General features: G+C 44.5%; 1 protein-coding gene across 1 annotated transcript in view; it reads right to left on the bottom strand.

Annotated features, from left to right (window-relative positions):
- Window positions 1–26,069, bottom strand: part of LOC144781951 (cytochrome P450 2G1-like) — a 737,654-nt gene that overhangs the window by 192,641 nt on the left and 518,944 nt on the right. The window contains exon 5 of the mRNA XM_078661042.1: window positions 9,799–9,975. Coding sequence (XP_078517168.1) covers window positions 9,799–9,975 — 177 coding nt within the window. The remainder of the gene's footprint in view (window positions 1–9,798; window positions 9,976–26,069) is intronic.

Raw genomic sequence — 26,069 nt, 5'->3', positions numbered from 1 at the left:
TTGAGGGCCATTTGGAATTCCGGAAGTGAGCCATTTGGAATACCGGACTGCTTTGGTGGACACGGGAAGTATTGTCAAGTGAAAGGGAAGTGGCGCATAGTCATCTCGATGGTTGTTGGAAGTTCAGGCGGTGATTAATGCAGAGACGTTTTAAGACATGGGATAAGTGGGCTCCGGCACCAGGCTCCAGCCTTTTAAAGGGGCCTCCTGATACATCCGGCTTTGTTCATCACACAGTATTGACCTGATGACCCTAAATGTTTCTAAAACATAGATTGTTTAAATACCACTTTATTTTAGTTTATTTTAATATGGGTGATGTGTGGGAGCCTTTTACAGACATTGGGACAGATGTACGACCATTCGCTTATGCGACTCGCAAATTGCGAAAAATTGTGAGGCGCAATTTGCGAGTCTCAAAAGCCAATGTACAACAGTGCAAGAGACACTGTTAGCAATTCCCAATGGGGTGGCAAAATGCAAGGCTCATGAATATTAATGAGCCACTCGCAATTTGCGACCCCATTGGGAATGGCTGGCCCACCCTCAATAAAGCAGTTGTTTTTTAAAAAATGCAGCCAGCTTTCCATAACGGAAAACAGGATGCAATTTTTTTTTAAATGAAACGTTTTCGTTTTATTTTTTAAGGGCAGATAAAGGTCCCTGGGACCACTGTCTGTCCCTAAAAAAATTGCCCCTGCATTCGCTAAGGGGAAGGGGTCCCCTGGGGACTCCTTCCCATTAGCGACTGCATTACCACCCTTGCAAGTACGGTCGCAAAACATTCATACATGGCTTGTGAGTCACTATTATGAAGGGAACGCCCCTTCCTAATAGCGAGTCGCCAAAAACTTTTTTCCGAGTCGCAAGTTTTTACCGAGTTGCAAAATAGTGTTAGTACTTTGGCCATGTAGGTTTTTGCATGCGCAAACGGGTCGCAAACCCATTTGCGCACGCAAAAACAGTTTGCACATCTGGCCCATTATTTAGAGAAATGTTGTCTTTATGTTTTTCAACACCATGCCCCATCAATAAACAAATCCCTTGAAGTTCGGAAGAGGACTGCACAGATATAGCAGGAGCTCAAAGAGATTATTTGCAACAATTTTAGTACGATGCTGCTATATTTAAATATTGAAAACACACATCATTATCCCAGAATATTAGATGGAAACACATTTAGGATTTAGAATAGTGTGCCTTTGAACTGTCAGTGACCTAGCTAAAGACAACATGAAAAAGCAGAAATTGGATAATGAACTCAAAGTTGATCCAAACAGGGACCCCCAAAATACGTTTGGCTCAGGGCCCCGAAAATCTTTCAGATGTCTCTGGGTTAATGTAGGTGAGTCCGTGGTTATGTAGAGCCTTGTGTGTGTGGGTCATCAGCTTGAATTGGGATCTTTTCTGTATGCTAAGCCAGTGGAGTTGCCTGAGGTGGGGTGTGAAGTGTGTTCATCAGGGAAGGCCAAGGATGAGTCTGGGTGTGGTGTTCTGTATGGTCTGAAGTCTCTGTCAGAGGGTGTGCTGTGATTCCTACATAGAGGTCGTTTCCCTGGTCTAGTTGGCTGGTGATGAGGGTATGTTTTACGGTGTATCTCGTCCGCAGGGGGAGCCACTTGAAGATTTTACGTAGCATTCACAGTGTGAGGAAGCAGGTAGAGAAGACGGCGTTGATCTGTGATTTCATGGTGGGCTTGTTGACAATGAAGATTCCAAGGTTAATGGTGTGGTTGGAGGGATCGGGTGCTGGTTCTAGGTCTGATGGCCACCAGGAGTCATTCCATGTGTTTCTGCTGTTGCCAAAGATCAGTACTTCAGTCTTGTCTGTGTTCAGCTGCAGGCAGTTGTTTCATCCAGTTGGCTAAGTTTGTCATGCATTGGTGGAAGTTGGTTCTGGTGGTGATGGGGTCATCAGTGAGTGAGAGGATGAGCTTGGTGTTGTCTGGTAAGGAAATTATGTTGAGACTGAGGGATCTGACGATGTCATATGCATGGTCATATATTCATTGAGGAGCATGGGGCTGAGAGTTGAGCCATGGGGGACACCGCAGCTGATCTCCTTGGGCTCAGAGGTGAACATGGGAGTGGATCCTCTGGGTTCTTCCAGTGAGGATAATCTACCACTGTTCCAGGTCTCCCTCCCCACAGTACTCTCCATAGCATCCTTCCCCTCAGCTGGGTACTCCGATCCTCTGGTATTTACACATACAGGGCCCGATTTGCAAAACTAAACTTACACTTTTATGTAAGTTTACTGCTTTTCAGTATTCACAAAGATAAACTTAGACCAAAAGACTAACTTTGCAAGTAGTAACTTTGTGAATACTGAAAAATTGCAAAGTTGGACTTTTGGTCTAATTTTACCCTTGTGAATACCAAAAAGTATTAAAGTTAGGAAGTCTAACTTTACCTTTATGAATCAGGCCCACAGAGTTGGTGTTACCAGAAGGTGGGCATTTGATGGTAGAGCTCCTGAGAATTTTGCTCCTGACAAAGACACAGAAAATGGAGGACCAGAACCATTAGCATAAGGTGCTATCCCCCATCATGATAGGGCCCTGCAGTCACCCCTATCATTTGATAACAAATTAGATTTTTCTGGCCATTGTGAGTACACTGATGCAAAAGGTGAGTTTATATCCTACTACCTACTTGATGTCCCCTAATCTTACTCAATGGTCTCATTGTATATTCAGTTAAAAAATTTCTCATAAATGAAATACTGTTTCAGGCACTTATAATACCTACTAGGTATGTTTTCTCTTGATTAAGACCTGCTTGGTGCATGCTCTCTGTTAGTACATAATAGTTCACTAATTAAGGCCCCATGAGCTCTGCCCGGGAAGACAGGGGAGGTTGTAGTCACAATCATCAAAGCGAAGTCATCAGGGCCACGGGTAAGGCAGATTATGCTGAGCAAGGTAACTGCTTTGATGATTGTGTGGCTACTGGTATAATATTTGTTTTTTTTGTTAATAATGAGATGGGATAATTTTGCAGGATTTTCACCTATTTGAATCATGTTTCTTTAGATGTGATGAGCAACTTCAAGTAACCTAGTATGATATTTGTTTTTTCAACATTGAAAGGTATAATTTGTTGGATTTTACCCATCCTGAGTCATGTTCCCTTAGATCTAGGGATTACTGAATCAAGTATGTAGGAATTTTTAGGACTGTTGATTAACCCTGGGCGAAGTACTATGCTACGCTCACGTAGTTTGCGAAGTTTGTGCTACTTGGCACTACATGAATTCCACGTATCACAGTGCAAACGCGCGTAGTGTAGTGGTCATTTTTTGCTTGATCGCGGTCCTCAACGTCAAGTTGGTGACCACGAGCAAACAAAATGACATCCCAGTGAGACTTTTTCCTTGTTCGTGATCAGTAACATCAAGTTGCTGATTGCAAGCATGGAAAACAAACCTCCCGGCGAGATTCTCAATGCGGGGAGTTCATGTTTATCATTGTGAGTGGTCTTGTATGCTCGCGACCGCTCACAGTAAGAAACTACCAGTCCGCGTTGAGAAAGCTGCCGATCAAGTAGAAATCTACTCGAGCGGCAAAAAACAACAGCTTGCACTGTGCAAGATGCGGATTGCACTGATTGCACAGTGCGGACAAGCATCCAGCACTGTGCCATCAGTGCAAACAGCCTTTTGCAAAGTGCACTACGCAGTTCGCATAGCTCGCGTAGTGTGAAGTGCACTTCGCATAGCTACGTCTAGTGCTACTACGCAAACTACGCCCAGGGCTACTGTTGATTAACTATGTAGAATTTACTCCTTTTATACTTTGTGCTTGTTGTTTATGATTTTAACGAACTAATAGACTATATATACTCAACTAGTGCAGGACAGCAGTTTTTGAACTAGCTTTCCTGAAGTTACCTAAAACAGCCCGGTACCTGCCTCTTTTGACTGGCCACTTTTAACAGCCTGAACCAACCTGCTCCCTGATTACGTTTCAAGAGGCCTGGGGCTAAAAAAATGGAAGCATCTAGTGGGAGAAGATCTGCTGCCTGCAGATGCCTGGATAAGAAGGGGGTTTGGTAGCCAAATAGGCCTTAAAAGAGAGAAACACAGATAGCACAGGATCCACGCCCATCTCCACTTCATTCACCCCCAGCCTGATGAGAGCCCCTCTAAATCAGATTAATAGGAGGGCTGGAAGAGGAGTGTATGGAAAGGTTAGCCACATCTGTATGTTGAGGTTAGCCAGACCTGAATTCCAAGGAGAGATTTTCTCCATTTTGATTTTTGCTGAGATGTGCATTTTGGGACAGAAATGTGCCACACAATAGCACTGCACTCATAAGTACTGCGCTGCTGCACTCTCAAGGCTTCACAAAGAGAGATATTTGCCTGGATTAAAAGATCAAGTAGTGGTTTCCCCGATCAGAAAAGGGAAAACCAGTGCTGGAAGACGTCCCCTGACTCATCTCCAACATGGACAAGCCCAACTGACCAGCTTTGCCTGGAATTTACAGAATTTGACCAGATGCATTGTGGGAATGGTAGTCCCAAAACCCAAGAGGCAAATTAGAGCTTCAGGACTCTTGCCTGGTGTTGTGGACCCTTCAAGACCCTCAAAGGACTTTTCAGACGAAGTTCTGAAAGTTTTGGAACTTTTGGACAACTGTTTTGAAAAAGGTCCATAAGGTGGCTGACCTCGATGACGAGAGTTAAGCCAACGACATCAAACCACGACTTGGCCTGACCGTTCAGATTTGTCTCACTGAAAGCTCAAAAGCTCTTTGACATTGACAACAAAGACCTCCAGGACTCACGGAAGCATTGTGTTGCACCAAGCCACCGTCGTCGAAGCAAATTCTGGATTGCCAAAACCAATCTCTTGACATCGAGAAAAAAAACTCCAGAAAATGTGACTAGGTGTGAAGGTAAAAACTTGACTGGCCCCAACCCGTGCTTCATCACAGTCAGCCTGAAACTTTGACTTGGTCCGTGTCCTATGCGACCAGATAATTGTGGTTGCCGCTTTTCACTTTTGGGCGCTAGAAGGCATATTTTTGCATTTAATCATCAAAAACGTATCTCTCTAATTCCCTACATTGGTGTCATTTTCAAGATAAAAATCTTCTCCATTTTTATAAATTGGTGTTGGATTTTTACTATGCTTCGTCGCTTACTTATTTACTGTTTTTGTTATATTAAATTCTGTACTTACTTAACGTAGGAGACCTGTCTCCTAAGTTAAGCCTGACTGCTTTTTGATTGAGCAAGGGAAAATATATTGAGCCTTGGATTGAACCTTGAACCTTAATTATGATTGTGGTGTTATTACTAGCTGTAGGTACCTACCTGCACCTTCTCATAAGCCACCTTCCAACAAGCTTCACCATGCAATACTATCATCACAAACCCCAAAGATGGTCCTTGGATTCACACTAATAAATCAAAAGCTCAGTCCTGGTAGTGTTGCAAAGAGCAGTCACACTATTATAGAGGAACATGTGTTAAGCAGTTAAGAGTACCAACATGAACGATAAGTAATTGACACGACTCAAAAGAAATATGACACCAATTTATAAAAGAAAGTCTATTTTGGATTTTAGAAGCAATATAAAATCAATGCAAAATAATACAATGAAAATTCACTTTTGCATGAAACCCTTGCCGGGTAAATTTGATGCAGGTCTCAGGACCAAGCCACATAAGTATTTTCAATTGTACCTGGCCCATGGAGCCCAGGTGCAGAGTTGACCTGGCTGTCCCTGTTTCTGAAATGGAGCAGTGGGAGAGTTGCTTTTACCGCTTACACTGTGCTGCGGGGAACAATATGTAAAAACACAACAACGGGCCGCTGCTGACGTCGGATGAATGTTGGATGAGTTCTCTTGAGATGCAGCATCAAGTGCAGGGGTTGGTTGCTAGACTGGTGACCAATAAGTCTTGTCAGCGGTAACTGGAGCAGAGGGATACTTTGACGCCTGGTGGTCCTTGGGAACATGATAGCTGCCTGAAACATTGTGGAATGGCAGGACTAAAGTTCCCACAGTGCATCCTTTGGAGGACCTGATTGCCAATGGTTCATCCGATCCAGAGTGTTGTTTTACCTGTAGAGTGGCAGGGGACTAGTGCCACTAGTTCAGGGGAGTCTGAGTTTGCTTCTACCTCACTCATGGGGGGATCTGACCTTTTGGCTAGGATGAGCCTTGATAGAGCAGTTCCAGGAGTGTTGCCACAGGTACAGAGTGTCCCTCTGTTGGTTTGTGCAAAATTCTGTTGTCATCTTTAGGGGACTCCTCCTTGTCCTCTTTAATGCAAGTTAGATCAGAATTGAGGTTCTGGTGTCAAAGGTGGCCCTTAAATCCCAGACTTATGGGTATTAGGGATGTGGGTGCAAGTGGCCAATAAGCTACTAGACTGAGCAGCTAATCAGAATCTGAAGTGGCAATATACATCTGTTATTACGTGCTCAGATACCCTTCCAAATGAACGTGCGCTTTACAAATACAAAATGTGATGTTATTTTATCGAGAGGTGTAGGTCTCATTTTCTACCCAGAACTTACTATTTCTGCCACTTTTTCAAAATGGCAGAAGTATTCCTTAGCTGTACAGACCAGACAGCCCACATTTGAGGTGTGGCTAGCCTTCTGAGGGTGTTTACCTCCTGCATAGATCATTTCCAACCTGTTCAGGTGCAGTTGTGCCTGGGGCAGGCGAAGGGGGAGGGCTGCTTCCTCTTTTTGGAGGCTGCCCCACTAAATATCAGAGGTGGTGTAGCCTTTGAAGATCACTGCCTTGATGTGCCACTTCACTAGCCAGACTGGGAGGGAGGAGGTGTGATATCCTTCCTGCCCAGGCCTTTTTTCCTGACTCCTGGGAGAAATCACACTGCCTGGAAGGTGGTCAGAATGATATCTTGGTGACAACAAGTGCGGGCTGCCAGCCAGAGGACAATAAATCTGGGGCAACCAGGGGGTGGGTGGGAGACTTGTATCCGGAGGAGAGGTATCTTACCGGGGAGGAGCTGAACTGCATGCAAAATCCCACTCCACTCTTTTCATTCACCTGTTATAGGCTCCAACGGGCAATGAGGGATCACTATCCTAGTTTTCCTGAAGAGCCCGAGACTCTGAAATCGCTACAGATGATACTCGTTGCTCCTTCTAGGAAGAAGCTGCTCACAAGGTTATATAAGTGAGTACAGGAGGAAACGGCATATGGAGCCAACGGTATCAGAGATCGCTGGAGTGCAATACTAGACACACAACTGACTGATGAAATGTGGAACCAGGTGTGCATGTTGACGGGCAAACTGACATCTAATAACAACCTACAAATTATTCACCTGAAATATTTGCACCAGGTTTTTCACACTCCGGCTAAATTTTACAAAATGGGTCTGAGGGAGTCAAGTAGATGTCGGAGATGTGGGCAAAATAAGGCAGATTTCCTTCACCTTGCGTGGAATTGTCAGATGGTTGAACAATACTGGGTGGAAGTGGTGAATAGGCTGTAATTAATGACGGGTCTGACTATCCACTGCATGCCGTTAGACTGTTTGTTAGGGTACGTACCAAGATTAAAGGCCCAAGTTGGACGCTTTGTAAGGGTGGCGCTACTACTAGCAAAAAGGCGACTCTTGTTCACGTGGGATGGCAAGTCACACCCGAACCCTGATTTGTGGATCAAGGACATGGTGTACACACAACTTGCAGTAATGTTTGGCAGATTCCCGAATACTGCTGGTCAATGTAGTTCGCTCTCCTGGAACTGTATATGTTATGTGATCTGAACTGCTTATTAAAAAAAAAACAGGGGGGGGGGCTTTTAAGGTAGCCACCTGGGTGAATACAACATTGTTCCTGGCACAAAATATATCTAAAGGGTGACAAGGAATGTTGTTTGATACCAAACTCAGCATGTTTAGGTGGTACTATAATTGAGCTAGCGTACCCGGGTGTGCTTGGGTGCAGGCCCATGTTCTCCTCTGGACCGCCTATCACTTATAGTGTACTTTATTATTAAAGGTCACTATACTGACATATAAGCTTTCACTCATATGTTCTCACGCTTAATATAATGCACCCTGTCTCTTGGGCTGTGGAAGCCTTCCTTAGGGGTGACTGGCATTTTTTTAAACCTATGCTTTGACCTTGCCACACATGGTGAGGGCAAAGTCGAACTTTAGCAGTTTACACTGCCCCTGCAGTCTGCAATGACAGGCCTTCTGTCAGTAGTATGCTTGGGTTAAGCAGGGTGGCACAGAGAGTGCTACAGGCCCAAGGGACCCCCATAATGCCCATGGTACTACTGATACTATATACTAGCAATCAATAAGGTGGTTAGTAAACCTTAACTACTCACCCGTAAAGGTTTCAAGGCACTGGGGGCAACTGCTGGTCCGTTAACAGCGCTGTGGAATTATAATGGGGATAAAGTCCTTGCCAAATGGGATTTTCAATTCACATTTATCATTTTTGGGGATGGAGCACTGGCACTGGCGGCTGGGTAGTAGTCTCCATTGTACTTTCAGAGTCATAACATCAGCATTAGAGCAAAAAGTGGGGGTTGATCAAATAAAAAGGGCACTTAACTACACGCTCCTAGTGCTTAGTGCACTTCACGATCCACCTTTCAGGACTACTACAGATCTATATTTTGAAGAAAATGGTAGAACTGCCTCACATCCCAATGTGTAATGGCATGCTTTAAAAATTGTTATAAGAAGACACTGTATCAAAATTTCATACAGTATGAAATTTGTAGTGAGAGAGCTGGAAATACCTAAACCACAAGGAATAAATGACAAGCCAACATGGAGCATGCTGCCAAATTAGCATGGCTCATGAGATCAGAGACCCCCCCTCCTTCAAACCCATTTGCATGATATGCTCAGCTGCCGGCCACTTGGTAACCACGTAGGTAGCCTATAAACAAAATCCAATCAAAGTCTATACACTACCACCATGATATTGCCACCTGCACATATTGCAAATTACTTATATTCGATTCCTATCATGACCCTTTACCCCTGGCAAGGCATTTCATTTAATACAGATTTCAAGATCCAAGAGGAGAGAATTGCCATTGACCAATTTTTTCGCAGTAAGGCACCAGGACTTGGCAGAGTTCCCCGAAAAGTTTACGCCACTTATAAATCACAACTTGCACCCGACTCCATGACATGTATATGAAGGCATATCAAACAGGGCTACTCCTGGAAATGACCTGTGGAGCTGTAAAACAATCATATTACCTAAATCAGGCTGCGACCCTTTCATTGTCAAATCATAGAGACCACTCTTACTGTTAAACACAGGGAGCAAAAATACTTGGCAAAATTGTACCTCTGAAAACTGCTTGGCTGCCTGACGTGTTACAGTCATGACCCCGAGGCAGGCTCAGGGCATTGTTTTCAAACGAAATGTGGATGGCACATGGTATTTACAATTACCATCCACATGACTCACACAAATGGAAGGGCAGTGCTCCTAATTTCGTTATCAGAAGCCTCCCTACAACACATTAGCTTCCTTTGTACTGAGTCAAATGATTGGTCTATATAGCGAAGGGCACACAATCGATTCAGGCACCTGTGTATGTCAACTTCATACATAGAAGGAGATATAAACAAATGTTGGAGTTTGTAGGAGGGCAATTGAGACCATGACAATGTCAATTTAAGATGCAGGCACTGACAATATGTTGCAATAATATAAGATTCACCCATGCGGCGTACCAATGTTGTTTCATTACCTATTTTAACAAAATGATCGTGCAAGAAAACTGCATTGATTATGTGTTTACTATATTCCATAAGATTACCTTTTCCATTCTAATAAGGAAACAGTCAATTAAATCCCTTGGACAATTGGGATCCAGGCTCTCAATGTGGTCTTTTACTCTTTCAGCTGCATAGGTTTTGATATTCTCACAGCTTCGGAAGAGAGAGTTGTGTGGCCCAGGTAAGTGCTTGAGAATGTTCGGGAACATGTTGTACAGCTGTAGGAACAGAAAGGTAAAGATAGACCAAACTTAAAGACAATACGTCAAGCTATTTTTGCCTGAAGCACAAGTCAAAAAAACACATTGTATAGAGAATACAGAAAAAGCTCTCTGTTTTGTATATATTTGCCTTGAATAGGACTTAAACACTCTGAGGACAATTCACAAAGGTAATATGAGATAAAAGTCTAACTTTAAGACTTTTGGAATTCACAGAGATCATTTATGAGTCATAGCTTTATGTCCTCAGTCGGGCCAGAATCTCCCCACCCGGGCCATACTCTCCGGCTTTGGCCGTACTCTCTAGCTCGGGCCGTAATCTCTTGTGTGGGTCATAAGCCATGCATTGTGGAGGTATGAGTTATAGTTAGCTCAGTTAAATATAACTACTGAATTTCACTGGTTTTGTACAAGTGAAAGCTGAGCCTAACTATAATGTCCCTGTAACCTTTGATTTTTTCATTGAAATTCTATGTGCTTTTTTAATTCTATTTTGCACTTATGATGTCCCTGTAACCTTTGTTTTTTTCAGTGAATTTCTGAGGTTTTTTTGAAACGTGAGGTAAGATGCCCATTGTAATGCACAGTGGGGGTGTGGTTGAACACAGGGCCTGGACTGGCATTGTGCTACCCCCATCCAGGTTTGCTGCTCCTTCCCTCCCTTCCTTGCCATCCATTATCCATGTCCATGCCACTGCATTTCCTACCTGCTCTAAACAAGTAGCATGCTGACCCATCCACCGCCTCCCTATCCTCTGTTGTCAGAGTCAATGCACCAGCCCCTCCCTCCTGCCCTGCATAGTCCAATGTGCTTCCTCTGCCTTTCATTTAGCTCAATGTCACTGCCCACTCCTCCTTCCCTCCATTCCCCAGTTGTATTAAGCATCATTGCCCTGCTGCTTAGCCACTGTGGTTAACTTGCTGTCCCTACTCTCCTTCTCCCTGCCCACTGATGTCTGTGTGCATGCCCCTGTCCCTCTTTTCTACCATATTCATGCACCTACCACACTCCTATATACTCTGAGTGTTCTGTTGAGTACCATTGCCCCTCATACCTGCCTAGCATTCTCAGTTGGCTGCTTCCTGTCCCTGCCACCTCTACCCTGACTGGCCAAGTTCCATGCCCCTATTCCTTCCCACCCGTCCTCCATGGTCTTTTTTTCTGCCACTCCCCTCTGTACTCCATGCTGTGCTGCAGCTGCTCCTTCTGTCTGCCCTGCATGGTCTTTTGTAAAGTCCCTTCCCATGCCCTCTTTGGTCTCTGTCCAGCCCCAACCCCTCCCTTCTGTTCCCTATGGTCCTTGGTGCATGCCCCTGCCCCCTTCCTCTTGCCCACCATGGCTGTTGTGCTGCCAATAACCCTCCTGCTTGCCATGCATGGTCTTGTGTGCTACCATAGCCCCTCCCATCTGCCATGTGTAATCAACTTGCTGCCCTTGACTCCCTCCCAGCCCCTCCCACCTTCTCTCTGCTGTCTCTGTGTATGCCATTATAGTGTCACTGTTGCCCTCAATGGTGTATTGTGCTTCCGGTGCCCATCCCACCTGACCTCCGTGGTCAGCTTGCTGCTCCTGCCTTACCCCCTTTGCCCCCTGCCCTCCGTTTCCCATGTGCAGATCCCTAATCTCTTCCTTCCTGCCTTGTTTGATCTGCTGTCATCCCCCTTCCCCTCCCTCCTGTCATTAATGGTCCTTTATGCTGCAACTGTCCCTCCTGTCTATCTGCCATGGTCAGATAGCTGTCCTTGCCTCTTTCCCCTCTGCTCTCTGTTGTTCATGTGCATGGCCCTGTTTCCTCTGTATTGCTTTCCCTGGTCCGTTTGCTGCACTGCCATCCTACTTGCGCTGTGTATTGTTCTGCTGCAACCCTTGACACCTATTCTGTAAGGTCAGCTTGGTGCCCCTGACCATCTCCATCCTGCCCTCTCTTATTTATTTATACAAGTTTTATATAGTGCTAGCTAGACCTGTAGGTGACAGAGTGCTTTACATGATCATGATAGGATGCAGTAATGCAGACATGGAATGAACATATGAGTTGAGAGTTCAATAGACAAATGGTACCCATGAAAGGTGCTAGTAGAGTGATCAACACTATAGACACAATTCGAGAGGGTCTAAAAGTCAGAGAAGGAGAAAAAAAGAAAAAGAGAACCGCCGCTTCAGACAGAGGGTCTAGATCTGTTAAAGTGATACTTTACTATGATCCGTAAACTAGGAGTTAAAGTATTTGCTGAGGAGGAGGATTTTCAGGTTTCTCTTGAAGCAAGGGACGGAATGGTTGCATCAAAGGTCACACAGAAGGGAGTTCCATATGCTTGGAGCATTGCCAAAAAAAAAGAGTGCGGCTTGGTTGCTGTCTTTTTTAGAATGGGAGGTAGGAGCAGAAGAACTTTGTAGCTTCTCAATGATCTAGTGGTTCCTGCTTTCTTCAGCTTGTTTTCTAAGTAGTTGGATGTATGAGAGTGAAGGGCTTTGTGGATGATACATGCAGTCTTGTAGGTACATCTTCTTTGAATAGGAAGCCAGTTGAGGCTCTTGAGTGCAGGAGTGATGTGTTTAAACCATTTAACGTCTGAGATGAGCCGGGCTGCCATGATAAGAACTGATCTCAGGGGGGCGAGGTGAGTTGTAGGCGTCCCAGTGAGTGTGGCATTACCGTAGTCCAACAGCTGATCCCACCAACCTGCATAACTTTCACCCAATCTCCAACATCCCCACCCTAGCAAAGCTCCTGGAGAAATGTGTGCTTTCCCAACTCTGCACCACATCGACCATTTCCAACACCTGGACCAATGCCAATCTGGGTTGCGCCCAGGCTATAGCACAGAGTCGGCTCTAAGGCATATTATGGAAGATGCGCCAAGCCTGCTAGATCATAATGAGTTGTGCTTACTGATTCTTCTCGACCTCTCGTCAGCATTTGATACTGTCAAACACGATAACCTAATTGACCTCCTGGAACATAGGATGGGGTTTTCTGGGCCGGTGCTTAACTGGTTCTCTTTGTTCCTCCTGAATAGGTCTCAAAGCTTCAAGGTAAACCAATACTTGTCCCATCCTGCACTGGTTATGCTGGGGTCTCCACAAGGTTCAGCACTCTAACTCACACACTTTAACTTCTTCATGGAGCCTCTAACTGAAATTCTGAAATCATCCAGCATTCACTACCAGATGTATGCGAATGGCACCTAACTTTATTTGAAGATTGCCTCCCCTGAGGACATTCAGTCTCTCAATTCAGTCCTTCTGGAAACACAAAGCTGGCTGACACACAACCACATGAAGCTAAATGCTCTAAAAACGGAATTCCTCCTAATCTCACCCCACAACGAATCCCCGGTCATGGAACAATGGTTGAATCAGCTTTCTGCTTTCAATTGTAGACCTCACCTTGTGGACTTTGCATCCTCGCTTGGTATTATATTAGACAATAGTTTGAACATGCCAAAGCACATCAGCTCCCTCACCAAAGGAGCAAATTTCCAACTCAGTATCTTGAGGAGGTTCAACCCCCTTCTCCCTGCCCATGAACTAAAGGCTACAGTGCAAGTATTAGATATTGCAAAGCTGGACTATGGTAGCGCAAGGCTGTGTGGCTTGCCCAGAGGGAAAACGGCTCCTCTTAGGGTGACCCTCAATTCTGCTGCTGGGCTCTTAACAGGGACTAATAAATACAACTACATCCCTCCGGACCTGCTGGCTCTGAAGTGGCTACCGTTTGAAGCTCGGATACAGCTGAAAATTGCATGCATGGCATACAAAGTCATCCACTTTAAGACCCCGCTGTACCTTGCCCAGAAACTGGATCTCTCATGTGGTACAAGAGCCTCCAGAAGTGCCAGCACCCTTTTACTCAAACCACAAAAATTCAAGAAATAAAAACTTACAATCGAGCCTTCTCAGGCATGGCGCCGAAGATCTGGAACTCTCTTCCTCCCCCCCGAAGTCAGGGTGATCCCTTCCACTGTCCGTTTCAAAATGGAAGTTAAAGGACTCTTGATGAAGAGATTTCTGCATCAGTTCGCCTTCCCCACTTGACCTGGTGTCCATAGCTGCTGTTTGTAGCCCAGAGGCTTTGCTGGGGTGATTGCTGGACATTTTTAAAAATTTTTACTTTTCATTTTGCAGACTTTGTATGTTTGCCTATACCCTTCCTCGCTGCATATTCTATAAAGCGCTCTGATACCCTCGGTGGCCATGTTCGTGCTATATAAAACTTTATAAATAAATAAATACATAGGGCCAGATGTACGTAATCCCAGATTACCGATTCTTAAATACCAAATCATACCGTTTCAGTATTTAAGAACAGACAAATGGGATGTAGGTAATTTTTCTTAAAAAATTACTGAATCGGTAAGTTGCGGTAATTACCAAATCGGTATTTACCGATTTGGTAATTGACATTCATTCCTATGGGCCTAGAGGCCCATAGGAATGAATGGCAATTACCGAATCGGTAAATACCGATTCGGTAATTGGGGGAGACATTGAAGATTGGCAGGGTTTCACTTTGACACCCTGTTGCACCCCTCAATTGTGTATGTGTGCACATGTTGCAGACATACATGCACTAAGGGCATGTATTTCTGCAACATGGCACTGTTGGAAAAGCAAAACAAATGCTTTTTCAAAGGTTTTCATTATTTACCACCAACTTGTAGTAAGTGGTAAATAACGAATCCTAAAATGGGTAAATCACTCATTTGAGTGCTCCCTACATATCAGGATTCAGTAATTTACCAAATCTGTATTTAAGAATTCGGTAATTTACCGATTCCTTAAATTACCGATTCAGTAAATTTCCGAATGCTTCTTTTTTAGCTTCCTAAATCTGGAAAGCCTATTACCGGTCGGTAACGGCCGATTTCGGCCGTTACCGACCGGTAATAGCCTACCTACATCTGGCCCTATAGCCTAGTTTAGAGAAGACATTTTTTATATCATCGGTGGGAATAAATAGTTTAAGTTTCTTGACGTTTTTGAGTGTGTACCCTGCTCCTTTTGCTGTATTCTTGATGTGCTCTTTCATTGACATGTTGTTGTCTAGGGCGAAGCCAATTAATATTGCGGAGTTGGATAAAGTAAGAGAGCACATCTTATCTGAGTCCATGTCCCTACCCCATTTTTCCTGCCCTCCATGATCAAATGTACTAAACTTGCCAACAATTTTACATTTGGTAAGAGGGAGATTTTGAAAAAACCCTCGGAATGGATCTTCCCTGTTGAATTACATTGAATAAGAGGTGGTTTTAGCAGGAGACAAATAAAATAAAGGCCTTTTGGGGTTAAAATCATTGGGAGTCTCCTGTCCAAATCTTGTCTATTGGCATGTATGGTTGGGTTGTACTGCCACTGACTCTTCCTTCTGCCCTTAATAGTTTTTTATATTGCCTCAGCATCTCATGCCTGTACTGCATGGGTGGTTTGTTGCCCCGTTCCCATTTTCCCTCCACTCCATGGTCCATTGTGCTGCCACTTCCTCTTCTACCTGCACAGCGTGGTCAACTTGTTGCTTCTGCATTCTCCTCCATGAGAGGTATTATTCCCATAGAAATTTTGGTCAGTGCACTAAACAACTAAAATGAGGAAATATTTTCTGAGTACTCTAATAGCAACAAAGCACTTTTAACCTCTTTCATGCTCATGACGGCTCCCGGCTGTCATGAGTCACGGTGGGCGTGTGCTGATGACGGCCGGAAGTCGTCATGACCACGCCCGCAATTGGAATCTCAGCACTGCGGCGGAATTCGCGCCGCAGCGATGAGGTTAAATAATTTGCTGTCTTTGGGCCAGATGTAGGTAATTCCGATTAACCGACTCTTAAATACCGAATCATACCGATTCGGTATTTAAGAGTCGGAAAATTGGAAGTAGGCAGATGTAGGTAAAAAAATTATCGATTCTGTAAGAGTCGGTATTTACCGATTCTGTAAATACCGAATCTGTATTTCCCATTGATTCCTATGGGCCTTGAAGCCCATAGGATTCAATGGGAAATACAGATTTGGTATTTACAGAATCGGTAAATACCGACTCCTGCAAGGGTGCAGGGGGTGTCACTTTGACACCCTCTAGCACCCCAAGTACAGGCTTGAGTGACATGTGGCACACATACATGCCCTAAGGGCATGTCTGTGTGTCACATTGCACAGGTGTGCATGCACAGATGTGCATGCACACCTGAATTCGGTATTTTACCACCCAATAGGATTGGGTGGTAAAATACCGACTCTTAAGGGCCTGTGGCACTCTTAGGAGTGTCAGCTACATATGGATTTACAGAATGGGTATGTTTACCGATTCGGTAAAATACCGAAGTGGTAAATTTACCGAATCGGTAAATATACCGATTCTGTAAATAACTACCCACCTACATCTCAAAAGCCAAATACCGGTCGGTAACGGCCGAAATCGGCCGTTACCGACCGGTATTTGGCTACCTACATCTGGCCCCTAATGTTTTTTTATCCAGTTGATCACTTAATTAAATGTTGCACTTAAGGGAGAGGATGTGGCGGTATATCCAGAGCTGCAGACTTTGCAGCTGGGGAACCAGGTTTGAGTGTCGGTGTCAGCTCGACATCCTGTCATTTTGGGCAAATCACTTAATCTCTCCATGCCAAAAATCGAAATGCATGTGTCCTTGTGTAATGTCAAGTCTGCACTATGTAAAACTGCAACACAAAAAAATAATTAAGTGTTTTTCACACTTCTGTCAATGGGCTACAATTGGGCTACCTATGGGTAATATTTGTGCTACATTTGTGCTCTTTTTCCTCTGGTGGCCATCTTGGGCGACTTATTTGTTATAAAGCTCACTAATTTCATCAATTACTGCAGTACCCTAAGTAGAAAATGCTTTCAGTTTTCCACTTTGATTCCATCAAGATGGCGTTCATATGTGTCACACCTTCTGCATGATTTCAAAATGTTAGCATTCAAATTCCTTATTAGAACATTGGAGAAAAGGTACTGATCACCAGGGAGTTACCTGGCAGTCTGCTGTTGGTGTTGAACGTGCATGTTTAATTCTGCATGTGTGCATGTGTTGAAAGTGTATGTTTCAGCCTGCATGGCAGAATGTTTTAATGAAATGGAAGAGGAAGATATTTGAAAACTCATTTAAAATGTGTCCTAATTTTTCTTTCTACAGCACTAGCTATAATTTATATGACAAACTGAAAACCCTCATTTTGTTCCTTCCAAAATTAAATGCTTTAATTGTTACCAGTTTGATTCAATCAGCATGACTTCAGGTGTGCCATAATTTTGTCATAAGTAACACCGTTAGCGCTCTAATTGTTCTTTAGAACACTCTGGGAGACCACAGTAGAACACAAGGAAATCAACTGTCAGACTTCATTTTCATATGGCTGAAAAAGATAACATGAATTTACAGAAATATGCTCCCATTTTAGCTTCTGGAGCACCTTCCATAAACTCTATGTGGAAATCATGAGAAAACAGTTTTCTGTCAAACATGATTCTTGAATTCCCAGCAGAAAACTATTCCACAGGGTCATATCACCTTAGAACACACCAGAGTTTGTAACATTAGTATGCTACTATCAACAAATGATTCATATTGCAACTAAAATCTGTAAACACCCTTTCGCCGTTCTCCGTTTTGTAACCCTCAAAACCTCTCATTCACTACAATACATTTCAATAAGGTGCATTAATGTATATTGGTCCTATGATGGCTTCCAACACTTCCTGGTTGAAGTGTTGGCAGCCAATCAAATTTCAGTAGGATTTTGGTCTCACAGATATCTATATTTTTTAAACCTAAAGATCTCTGAAACTACTAAACAGATTTATATCAAATCACAAAAAGCACACTTCCTGCCCCAACAAAAAGCTTTCTGTCGAATTTGGTGTAATATGGTGTCATACATAACAAACTTCAATGGCCACAATTACATATCCAGTAACGGGTGCACTCGCGGATGAATTTCAACAAAATATTTTTATTGACTTAGTCAAAAAGCACTGACAGACGTGTTTCGGCACAATGTCAATGTAAACAGTAATTCATTCACAATTTAAACCCAGGAGGAATATGTTACTTACAACATTCCATCAAAAGCATTAACGGTCTGTGGCTCTACATAATGTGATGTTAGTGTGGTGAGCATCTTAAGATGATACTTCTTACACTGTAAATTACAGCTCTCGTCATGATGTTTCCAATTACTACACACTACACAGAGCGGTTGTGTGATAGACAAATGCATGCCTTAACAAACATGCCTAAACCAAGCGGTCAAAACCATGGCTGTGTCTTTACCACGCATGCCATTACCACACAATTTCATGGTAAAGACATGTTTGGTAAATGGGCATGCATGGTAAAGATTACACTCCTGCCCATCTGCTCTAAACCCTAAAGACACCCTAAACTTAAAATCCCTACTTTCCACCTACCCCAGCCAAACTGTCCCCTTGTCCTGAAAACTGCCCCTATCCTGTCCCCTACCCTGACCCCCATAACTCAATCCCGAAAACTACCCTGACCCCCCCAGCCTTGAAAACTATCCCACAACCCCTCCAAACTACCCCCATCCCCTCAAAACCCATATTACCTCTCCTCTTCATCTCGATTCTTCCTCTTCATGCTTCTGGCAGCAGCAGCAACTAGACCGCGCATATGCCTTAATCACGAATATGCGTGGTTAAAGCATATTCGTGGTTTAGACATGCGTGCTTCCGCCTGGTTGGTTCAGCCCTACGTAGCTCATGCTTCGTGGTTAAGACTGTTTCCCCACAGAGCACAATATGGCATAAATTAAATTTCAGTTTCAATTACAACAAGTGCATACAACTATGTCTAAGCCCCAGGTTGACCAATAGTGGCATCACAGCACAGCCTACTGGAGAATGCATCTGTTTCTATTGATTCCTTCTTATTTCCTCTGCTGAAAGATCTGAGGCTCTTATGTCAAGGACATACAATGTTTTTTTAGATTGATTGATGGCATTGAATGGGAAGATGAAATGTTATTAACCCTTGACATAACAAGTCTCTGCACTCAGACTCACACTCATATACACACTCAGATACCCAATTCCTTCCCCACTTATACTCTGTCACATTCACTTACAAACCAACTCAGACCCTCAAACACCCACTGAGAGACGCATGCACTGAGTCACACACTCAATATCAATGGTTAGTGGTTACAGTTTGGAACTGAAATGAAAAAACCTTACAAATATACTTAAAAAACAAATATCACATAGATGTTAGGAAATCAGATTTAAAAAAACCTCTAGAAATTTACTGAAAAAACCTAGGTTACAGGGAAATTATAGTTAGAAAATACATTTTTTAAAACCTTATTAATTCACTAACAAAACCAAAGGTTACAGGGATGTTATAGTTAGGAAATAGCATAAAAACCTTAGAAATTCACTATAAAAAACAAAGTTTACAGGGATGTTATAGTTAGGCTTACATTTCACTCATACACACCATTGAAATTCACCAGTTATAGTTAACTGAGCTAACTATACCTTACTCCCTCGCAATGTACTGCTTATGACCTCACATATTACATCTCTCATGACATGGTCAGTGACATCAATGATAACATCACTGAAGACATTTCAAATGACATCCCTGATGATATCATCCACAGTATCACTCACATGATTCACACACAACTTCTCCTACATCCACTCACACACCCATCCAGCCCATCACACACCCATGTAACCACTCACATACCCATGCATATAGCACAGAGCCACTTACACATCCATTTACTCACTCATAGTCCGACTCACACAACTACTCACTTAATTATACAAATATTCATACTACCAGCCACTCAGACATACAGGCACCCAAACAGCCATATACTCACCCCAGACAGCTACTCACACACTCATCTACTAACCCATACAGTCACTCACACACCCACTGACTTACCCATACAGCTTGTCAACAGAGCCACTCACCTACCCATACAACCACTTTCATTCCCATTCACACATCCATTCAGGCCCTCTAACGTTTACTCATTCGCCCATACAGATACTCTCACAGATACTATCTCTCCAAGGTAGCCACTCTCATACCCACTCACTTAACCAAACATCCACTCAAATACCCACTCACTCACCCATGTAGGCACTCATACACCTACTCACTCACAATACAGCCACTCACTCACCCATACAGCTACTCATACACCCACTTATTAACTTATACATCTACTCACACAACCACTCAGACACCCATACATCCAGACAAACACAGATATACACACATTCACACAGCCACCCACTTAATATGTTACAAATAGCATTAAACAGTAGAAGTACACAAGGTGTACTAATTTAACTTTTGTAATACCATAGTATATATGTTTAATACCCAAAAAACATTTAGAAAACACTGAGTCACCGGATGATTTTGTCAGTGATGTCATGAGGGATGTCATTTGAGATGTCATCAGTGATGTCATCAATGATCTCACCATCCATGTCATTAGTGATATATATATATATATATATATGTGTGTGTGTGTATGTCTATATATATTATTCACAAAAGATGCGGCACTCTTGAATGGTATTTTGCTTATTTTATTGATAAGCCTTCACCCCACCAATGCGTTTCAGCCACTCTAGGCTTTTTTCACGGTTAGTAAGTCCTTCTTTACTTTCATCATTTATACTCTCATATCTGCCTTTAAGTGGCATTATGGATAGTGTTTCAACATTGAATTTCACAAAACTTTATACAATATAGCATCAAGACAAGTGCCCTAATGTCAGATAACCACTTTAGTTGTTAGTGGCTATGTTATGTACTAAGCATCAGATTATTCACTTTGTTTGTACATCTCATACTGTCTCTGGGTTTAGTACCCGCCATAATGTCCCAATTCAATAGGATTCTGTACAGTTTTTTGGGGTGATTCGTGAAGTGGGGGCCGAGAAAAAAGTGGGATCCCAAAACGTGTTTTCCGCATGCAATTTGCCATAGGAACCGTTCATCGCAGCTACAGCCTGAACTGCTGAACGTAATTACACTAAATTTGGCAAAGAGGTTGTCCTTAGTTCAGACTTGTACCTTTTGCTTAAATGGTGTAAATCTGTTCAGTAGTTCCTGAGAAAATCCCATATACATCTAAGGCCGCAGTGGATCCGCGCATCCTGAGCGCACCCTAAGCCACTGTCCCTATCACACGCTGAATCCTAATTGGCTGTCAAGTGGTTGTCAACATTCAAAACCAGGAGGTGTTGGCAGCCATCTGGTGCATCGGTAGAACTGAGGCACAAGAAACCTAAATAAAAAACATGCAAAACGCAAAAAGGGGGCAGAGTAGAAACACCCTGACCCCCTAGGCCTGTTCAGGGGGTCCCACAAGGACCCCCAAGGCCCCCCAATTTTTTAATTTTTTTTTAAATTGGCAAAATCCGCGGATCCTGCCAATAAAAAAAAACCGAAGTGCGGGCTCCCACGCTTTTTTGGTAATTGGCCCCCCAGGGGCAATAATTATGTAAAGGGGGGCCCAGAGGGGCCCCCAGCCCCCGGAACCACCACCCCCAAGGCTGTTTAATTATGTGCAGCCCCGGGGACCTCAACCCCCTGGGGCTTCTAGAAATTAGGTGGGGGCTCTCAGACACCCCAGCCCCGGGGACCGCCACCCCCGGGGTATCTAGAAATCAGGTGGGGGGCTCTCAGGCCCCCCAGCCCCAGGGACTGCCACCCCCCGGGGCTTCTTCACATTCAGATTGAAGAAGAATTAATTCCCCAACATAAAACGCGCCACAGGGCCTGTTTGCAGACATGTCAGTGTCAGCTCAGGCCCCAGACCCTTCCTTCATCATTGTGCAAATGTGCCCTGTGGTGCGTTTTAAGTTGACAAATTAATTCCTCTTCAATTTTGAGGGTCCTTGGGGGCCAACTAGCCCACCCGATACCTCCAGTATGTGCCAGGGAGCTGCGTTGCAGAGAGGTGTTCAGAGGCCATGCCCCCTTTTACACTTCTCTGCAACGAAGCTCTGTGGCGTTTACTGGAGGTACCTAGTGGGCTAGTTGGACCTCAGGGACCCTCAGGATTCAAGGGGACTTAATCTCCCAACTTAAAACGGACACACAGCATGTTTACACAAGGGCGAAGGGAGGGGACGGGCCTGAGGTGACGTGTGCAAACACGCCCTGTGGAGTGTTTTAAGTTGGGGAAAAAAATCCCCTTCAATCCTGAGGGCCCCTGGGGGCTAAATAGCCCACCGGGTGCTTCCAGTAAGCGCCAATATGCTGTGTTGCAGAGAAGTGGCCCAGGCTGTGCCCCTTTTTACACCTCTCTGCAACGCAGCTCTGTGGCGCTTACTGGAGGTACCTAGTGGGATACTTGGACCCCAGGGACCCTCAGGATTCAAGGGGACTTAATCTCCCAAATTAAAATGGACACAGGGCCTGTTTACACAGTGGTGAAGGGAGGGGATGGTGTAGGAAAGTGGCTCTATATATAGTGGACCAAAGTAAAATCAGCCGAACTATGAATTCTGATTTACTCACCTGTTATCAGGAAAGACCTCAGTGCTGCATCTTTGATCCCAGTCCTGATCCTGAAAAGTAATTCTAACCATACTTACCAGTAACTTGAATTTCCTTCCATAGGCTAACATTGACTGGTTTCACTTGGAAAAAGTGTGGAGTTTTGGAACTTTAAAATATTCCTCTAAAATCAGCCGAACTACGAATTCCGATTTACTCACCTGTTATCAGGAGAGACCCCAGTGCTGCATCTTTGAGCCAGTACTGATCCTGAAAAGTAATTCTAACTGTACTTACCAATAAATTGAATTTCCTTCCATAGGATATCATTGCCTGCTTTTTGCTGAAAAAGTTTCTAAGTGTTGATTTTTGAAACTTACAAATATTCCTCTAAAATCAGGCGAACTACGAAATCCGATTTACTCAGCTGTTATCAGGAGAGAACCCAGTGCTGCATCTTTTAGCCCAGCACTGACCCTGATATAAAATTCTAACTGTACTTACCAGTAATTTGTATTTCCTTCCATAGGAATCCTGTGTCTATTTTCACAAACTACAAATATTCCTTAAAAATCGCCTGTATGACTTAAATTAATTCTTTCAACTGTTTACAGGAGATTCTCCAGTGCCGGATCCAGGATTCACCACAGAGTAAGAAAAAGTAAGAATAACACTACTTACCTGCTAAGTGAATTTCCTCCCAGAAGATAACATTGGTGATTCTATGTGAAAAAGTTTCTAAGTGTCAACTTTTAAAATACAATAATATTCCTTAAAAATCACTCCTGTAACCAAAACGCTTTTACGCAACTGTTTACAGGAGATGTCACAGGACTGAATCTAGGATCCAGTCCTGTTGTTAGAAAAGTAATCCATAAAGTAACTAATTGCATTTAACTAGAAATTCTCATTGAGCTCAATGTTGCATTGTGTTTGAAATTGTGTTGCCCATTGCAACAACTGTAACTACTGTACTTAAAAGCCTATTACCTGTTTGCAAAGTATTTAAACTATAGTAATTCATTCTGAGTAAGTATATTTTGTAATGTAATGTATAATGTAATTATAATGTAATTTAAAAAATAAAATATCTAAAAATAAATTGTTTAAAAAAATGTAGTACATCAGTATCAAAAAATAAATATAACAATTAATAGATTTAAAAATTGTCATTTACAAACCCTTTGAAATTCACTGAAAAAAACAAAGGTTTCGGACATGTTTTTTTTTTTTGCAGAGTTTTATATAGCGCAAACTAGAACCGAACCAAATCAGTTATCAGAGCGCTTTACATAGCACCAGTTACGTTACATGAGGACACACTTTCCTTTTTTTCAGGCACGGGGAGATTAAGTGATTTGCCCAGAATCACAGGGGGTTTTTGGCGTCGTTACCGAGACTCGAACCCAGATCCCCAGGTCCGAGGTCGAGCGCCTTAGCCGTTAGGCCAACCCCTCTCCCCACACAAGTTGTTATAGTTGTTATATATTGTTATATGTTATAGTTAGGAATTAGCATTTAAAAAACCTTAAAAATTCACTGAAAAAACCATAGGTTTCAGACATGTTATAAAGGGGAATTAGCATTTAAAAAACCTTGGGGGGCATGGCTAGCCAGGCAGCGAAATGGCCGCTTCTTGAGCGAGCTTCGCCGGCTGAGTCCTAAATCCTGAAATAATCCTGCCATAAACGCGATCGCGAGGGCACAAATTCATCGCATTGCAGTGCGGACACCTCAGGGCACCCAACGACTAATTTGCAGGGGCCGGAGAGGCGGTTAAGGTGCCCCTGAGGCGACAACTGGTGAGACCGGGAGAGACTGCTGCTGTGACCGGGACTCGCACCTCAAAATTGAGCGCGGGGCCGTGCGGACCCCACCGTAGTCGCGACAGGGCTCCTGCGACAGGTGCTATGGAGACCGAGGCTTGGATGCGAGGCCAGGTAACCGTGTTTGTGAACTCCTAAGCCACATTGCCCGCCCTAAAGGAGTGCTTCCCTGGGCTCGTGTGGCGCTATTTTGAGAGCTGCGGAGCCATGGCCGTGTGATCGCCCACGCGGCAGGATCCTGGTACCTGGGGCGGCGGGGCAGGTCTGCAGCCCATCCAACTTGAGCCTGCTGTGGCCTGGAGACTTGGCGAGGTAGCACCTCGCAGAACTTGGAGATTCCTGCCTGCGCTACCTGCACGTGGCGTAATTGAGCCCCGGGCAAAGAGGAGATGAGAAGGTGAAGCACTGGGCGGGATCCAAAGCTAATGGCGTAGTGGAGGCGCTGGACCTGAAAGTACATTGGGGCTGTGAAAGCGGGGCGTCGCCATCTTGACTGGTAGGGTGCTGCAGAGGGGGCCCATTTCGCGCTGCTGTATCTCCGCCCGTATCCGTGGCTGGGCCCGGGCCATGTTCTTCCATCACCCCTGCTAGTTGCAAGGGTGCATGTGCCTGCAAGCCAACTGCGAGTGATTTGGGGTACTATTCGCGCCATCGCTGCCTGCACCACCAGCTGCGCCATAACATTGCTGACCTGTGATCCTTTGGCGCAAGGGGCACGGCCATTGTTACAGTGGGGCACGCCGCTGTCTTTTGCGTTATCCCATAATAAGCTAAACGTTTGAGATTGGGGGACCTGCCCGGTGCGCACGTGAGGATCTTTCTGCGCAATCGAGTGCCGCAGCGGTTTCCGGGCCCTCATCCCCTGCCGGGTGACGGAGTGTGGGCCCCGCACGTACCACGCCGCAATACACTCTGCACCACACTCGCGGTGTTCTGTCATTAGGCCACCATGGGCAAGAATGATGTTCGTCAACCCAAAATCACCTTTGAAAACAAGCGCCCTACAAAACAGACGGGCCCGGACCCAGATGCCCTGGGTGCTGCGGGGGGGATGTATCCAGCGAAAACCAAGGGGAAGACCTCAAGTCACTGTTGCTGGAAATGCGCACCAGTCTCAGAAACATAGATGCAAAATTGGACACCCTGACATCCCAGCTTGAAATGGTGAAATCGCAGGTCTCCACTCATGAAACACGGCTGGATTGCTTGGAAAATCGCCACACTGGGGGGGCGGAGCTTGCTAGCAACTGCGATGGTCGCCTGAGCCCGTAGCTCCGCCACGCAATCTCACCTATCCTAAAATATCCTGCATTAGAGCATGTTTGTCTCGGGTCCCTGACCCCTCCTGTTGGTAACCGTGTTGGTGAACTCCTAAGCCACATTGCCCGCCCTAAAGGAGTGCTTCCCTGGGCTCGTGTGGCTCCATTTTGAGAGCTGCGGAGCCATGGCCGTGTGATCGCCACGCAGCAGGATCCTGGTACCTGGGGTGGCGGGGCAGGTCTGCAGCCCATCCAACTTGAGCCTGCTGTGGCCTGAAGACTTGGCGAGGTAGCACCTCGCAGACCTTGGAGATTCCTGCCTGCGCTACCTGCACATGGCGTAATTGAGCCCGGGCAAAGAGGAGATGAGAAGGTGAGGCACTGGGCGGGATCCAAAGCTAATGGCGTAGTGGAGGCGCTGGGCCTGAAAGTACATTGGGGCTGTGAATGCGGGGCGTCGCCATCTTGACTGGTAGGGTGCTGCAGA

Source organism: Lissotriton helveticus, chromosome 9, assembly GCF_964261635.1.
Source record: "Lissotriton helveticus chromosome 9, aLisHel1.1, whole genome shotgun sequence".
NCBI classification, from domain to species: domain Eukaryota; kingdom Metazoa; phylum Chordata; class Amphibia; order Caudata; family Salamandridae; genus Lissotriton; species Lissotriton helveticus.
The sequence above is the reverse complement of the archived record's forward strand: the minus strand, read 5'-3'. Positions and strand labels throughout refer to the sequence as shown.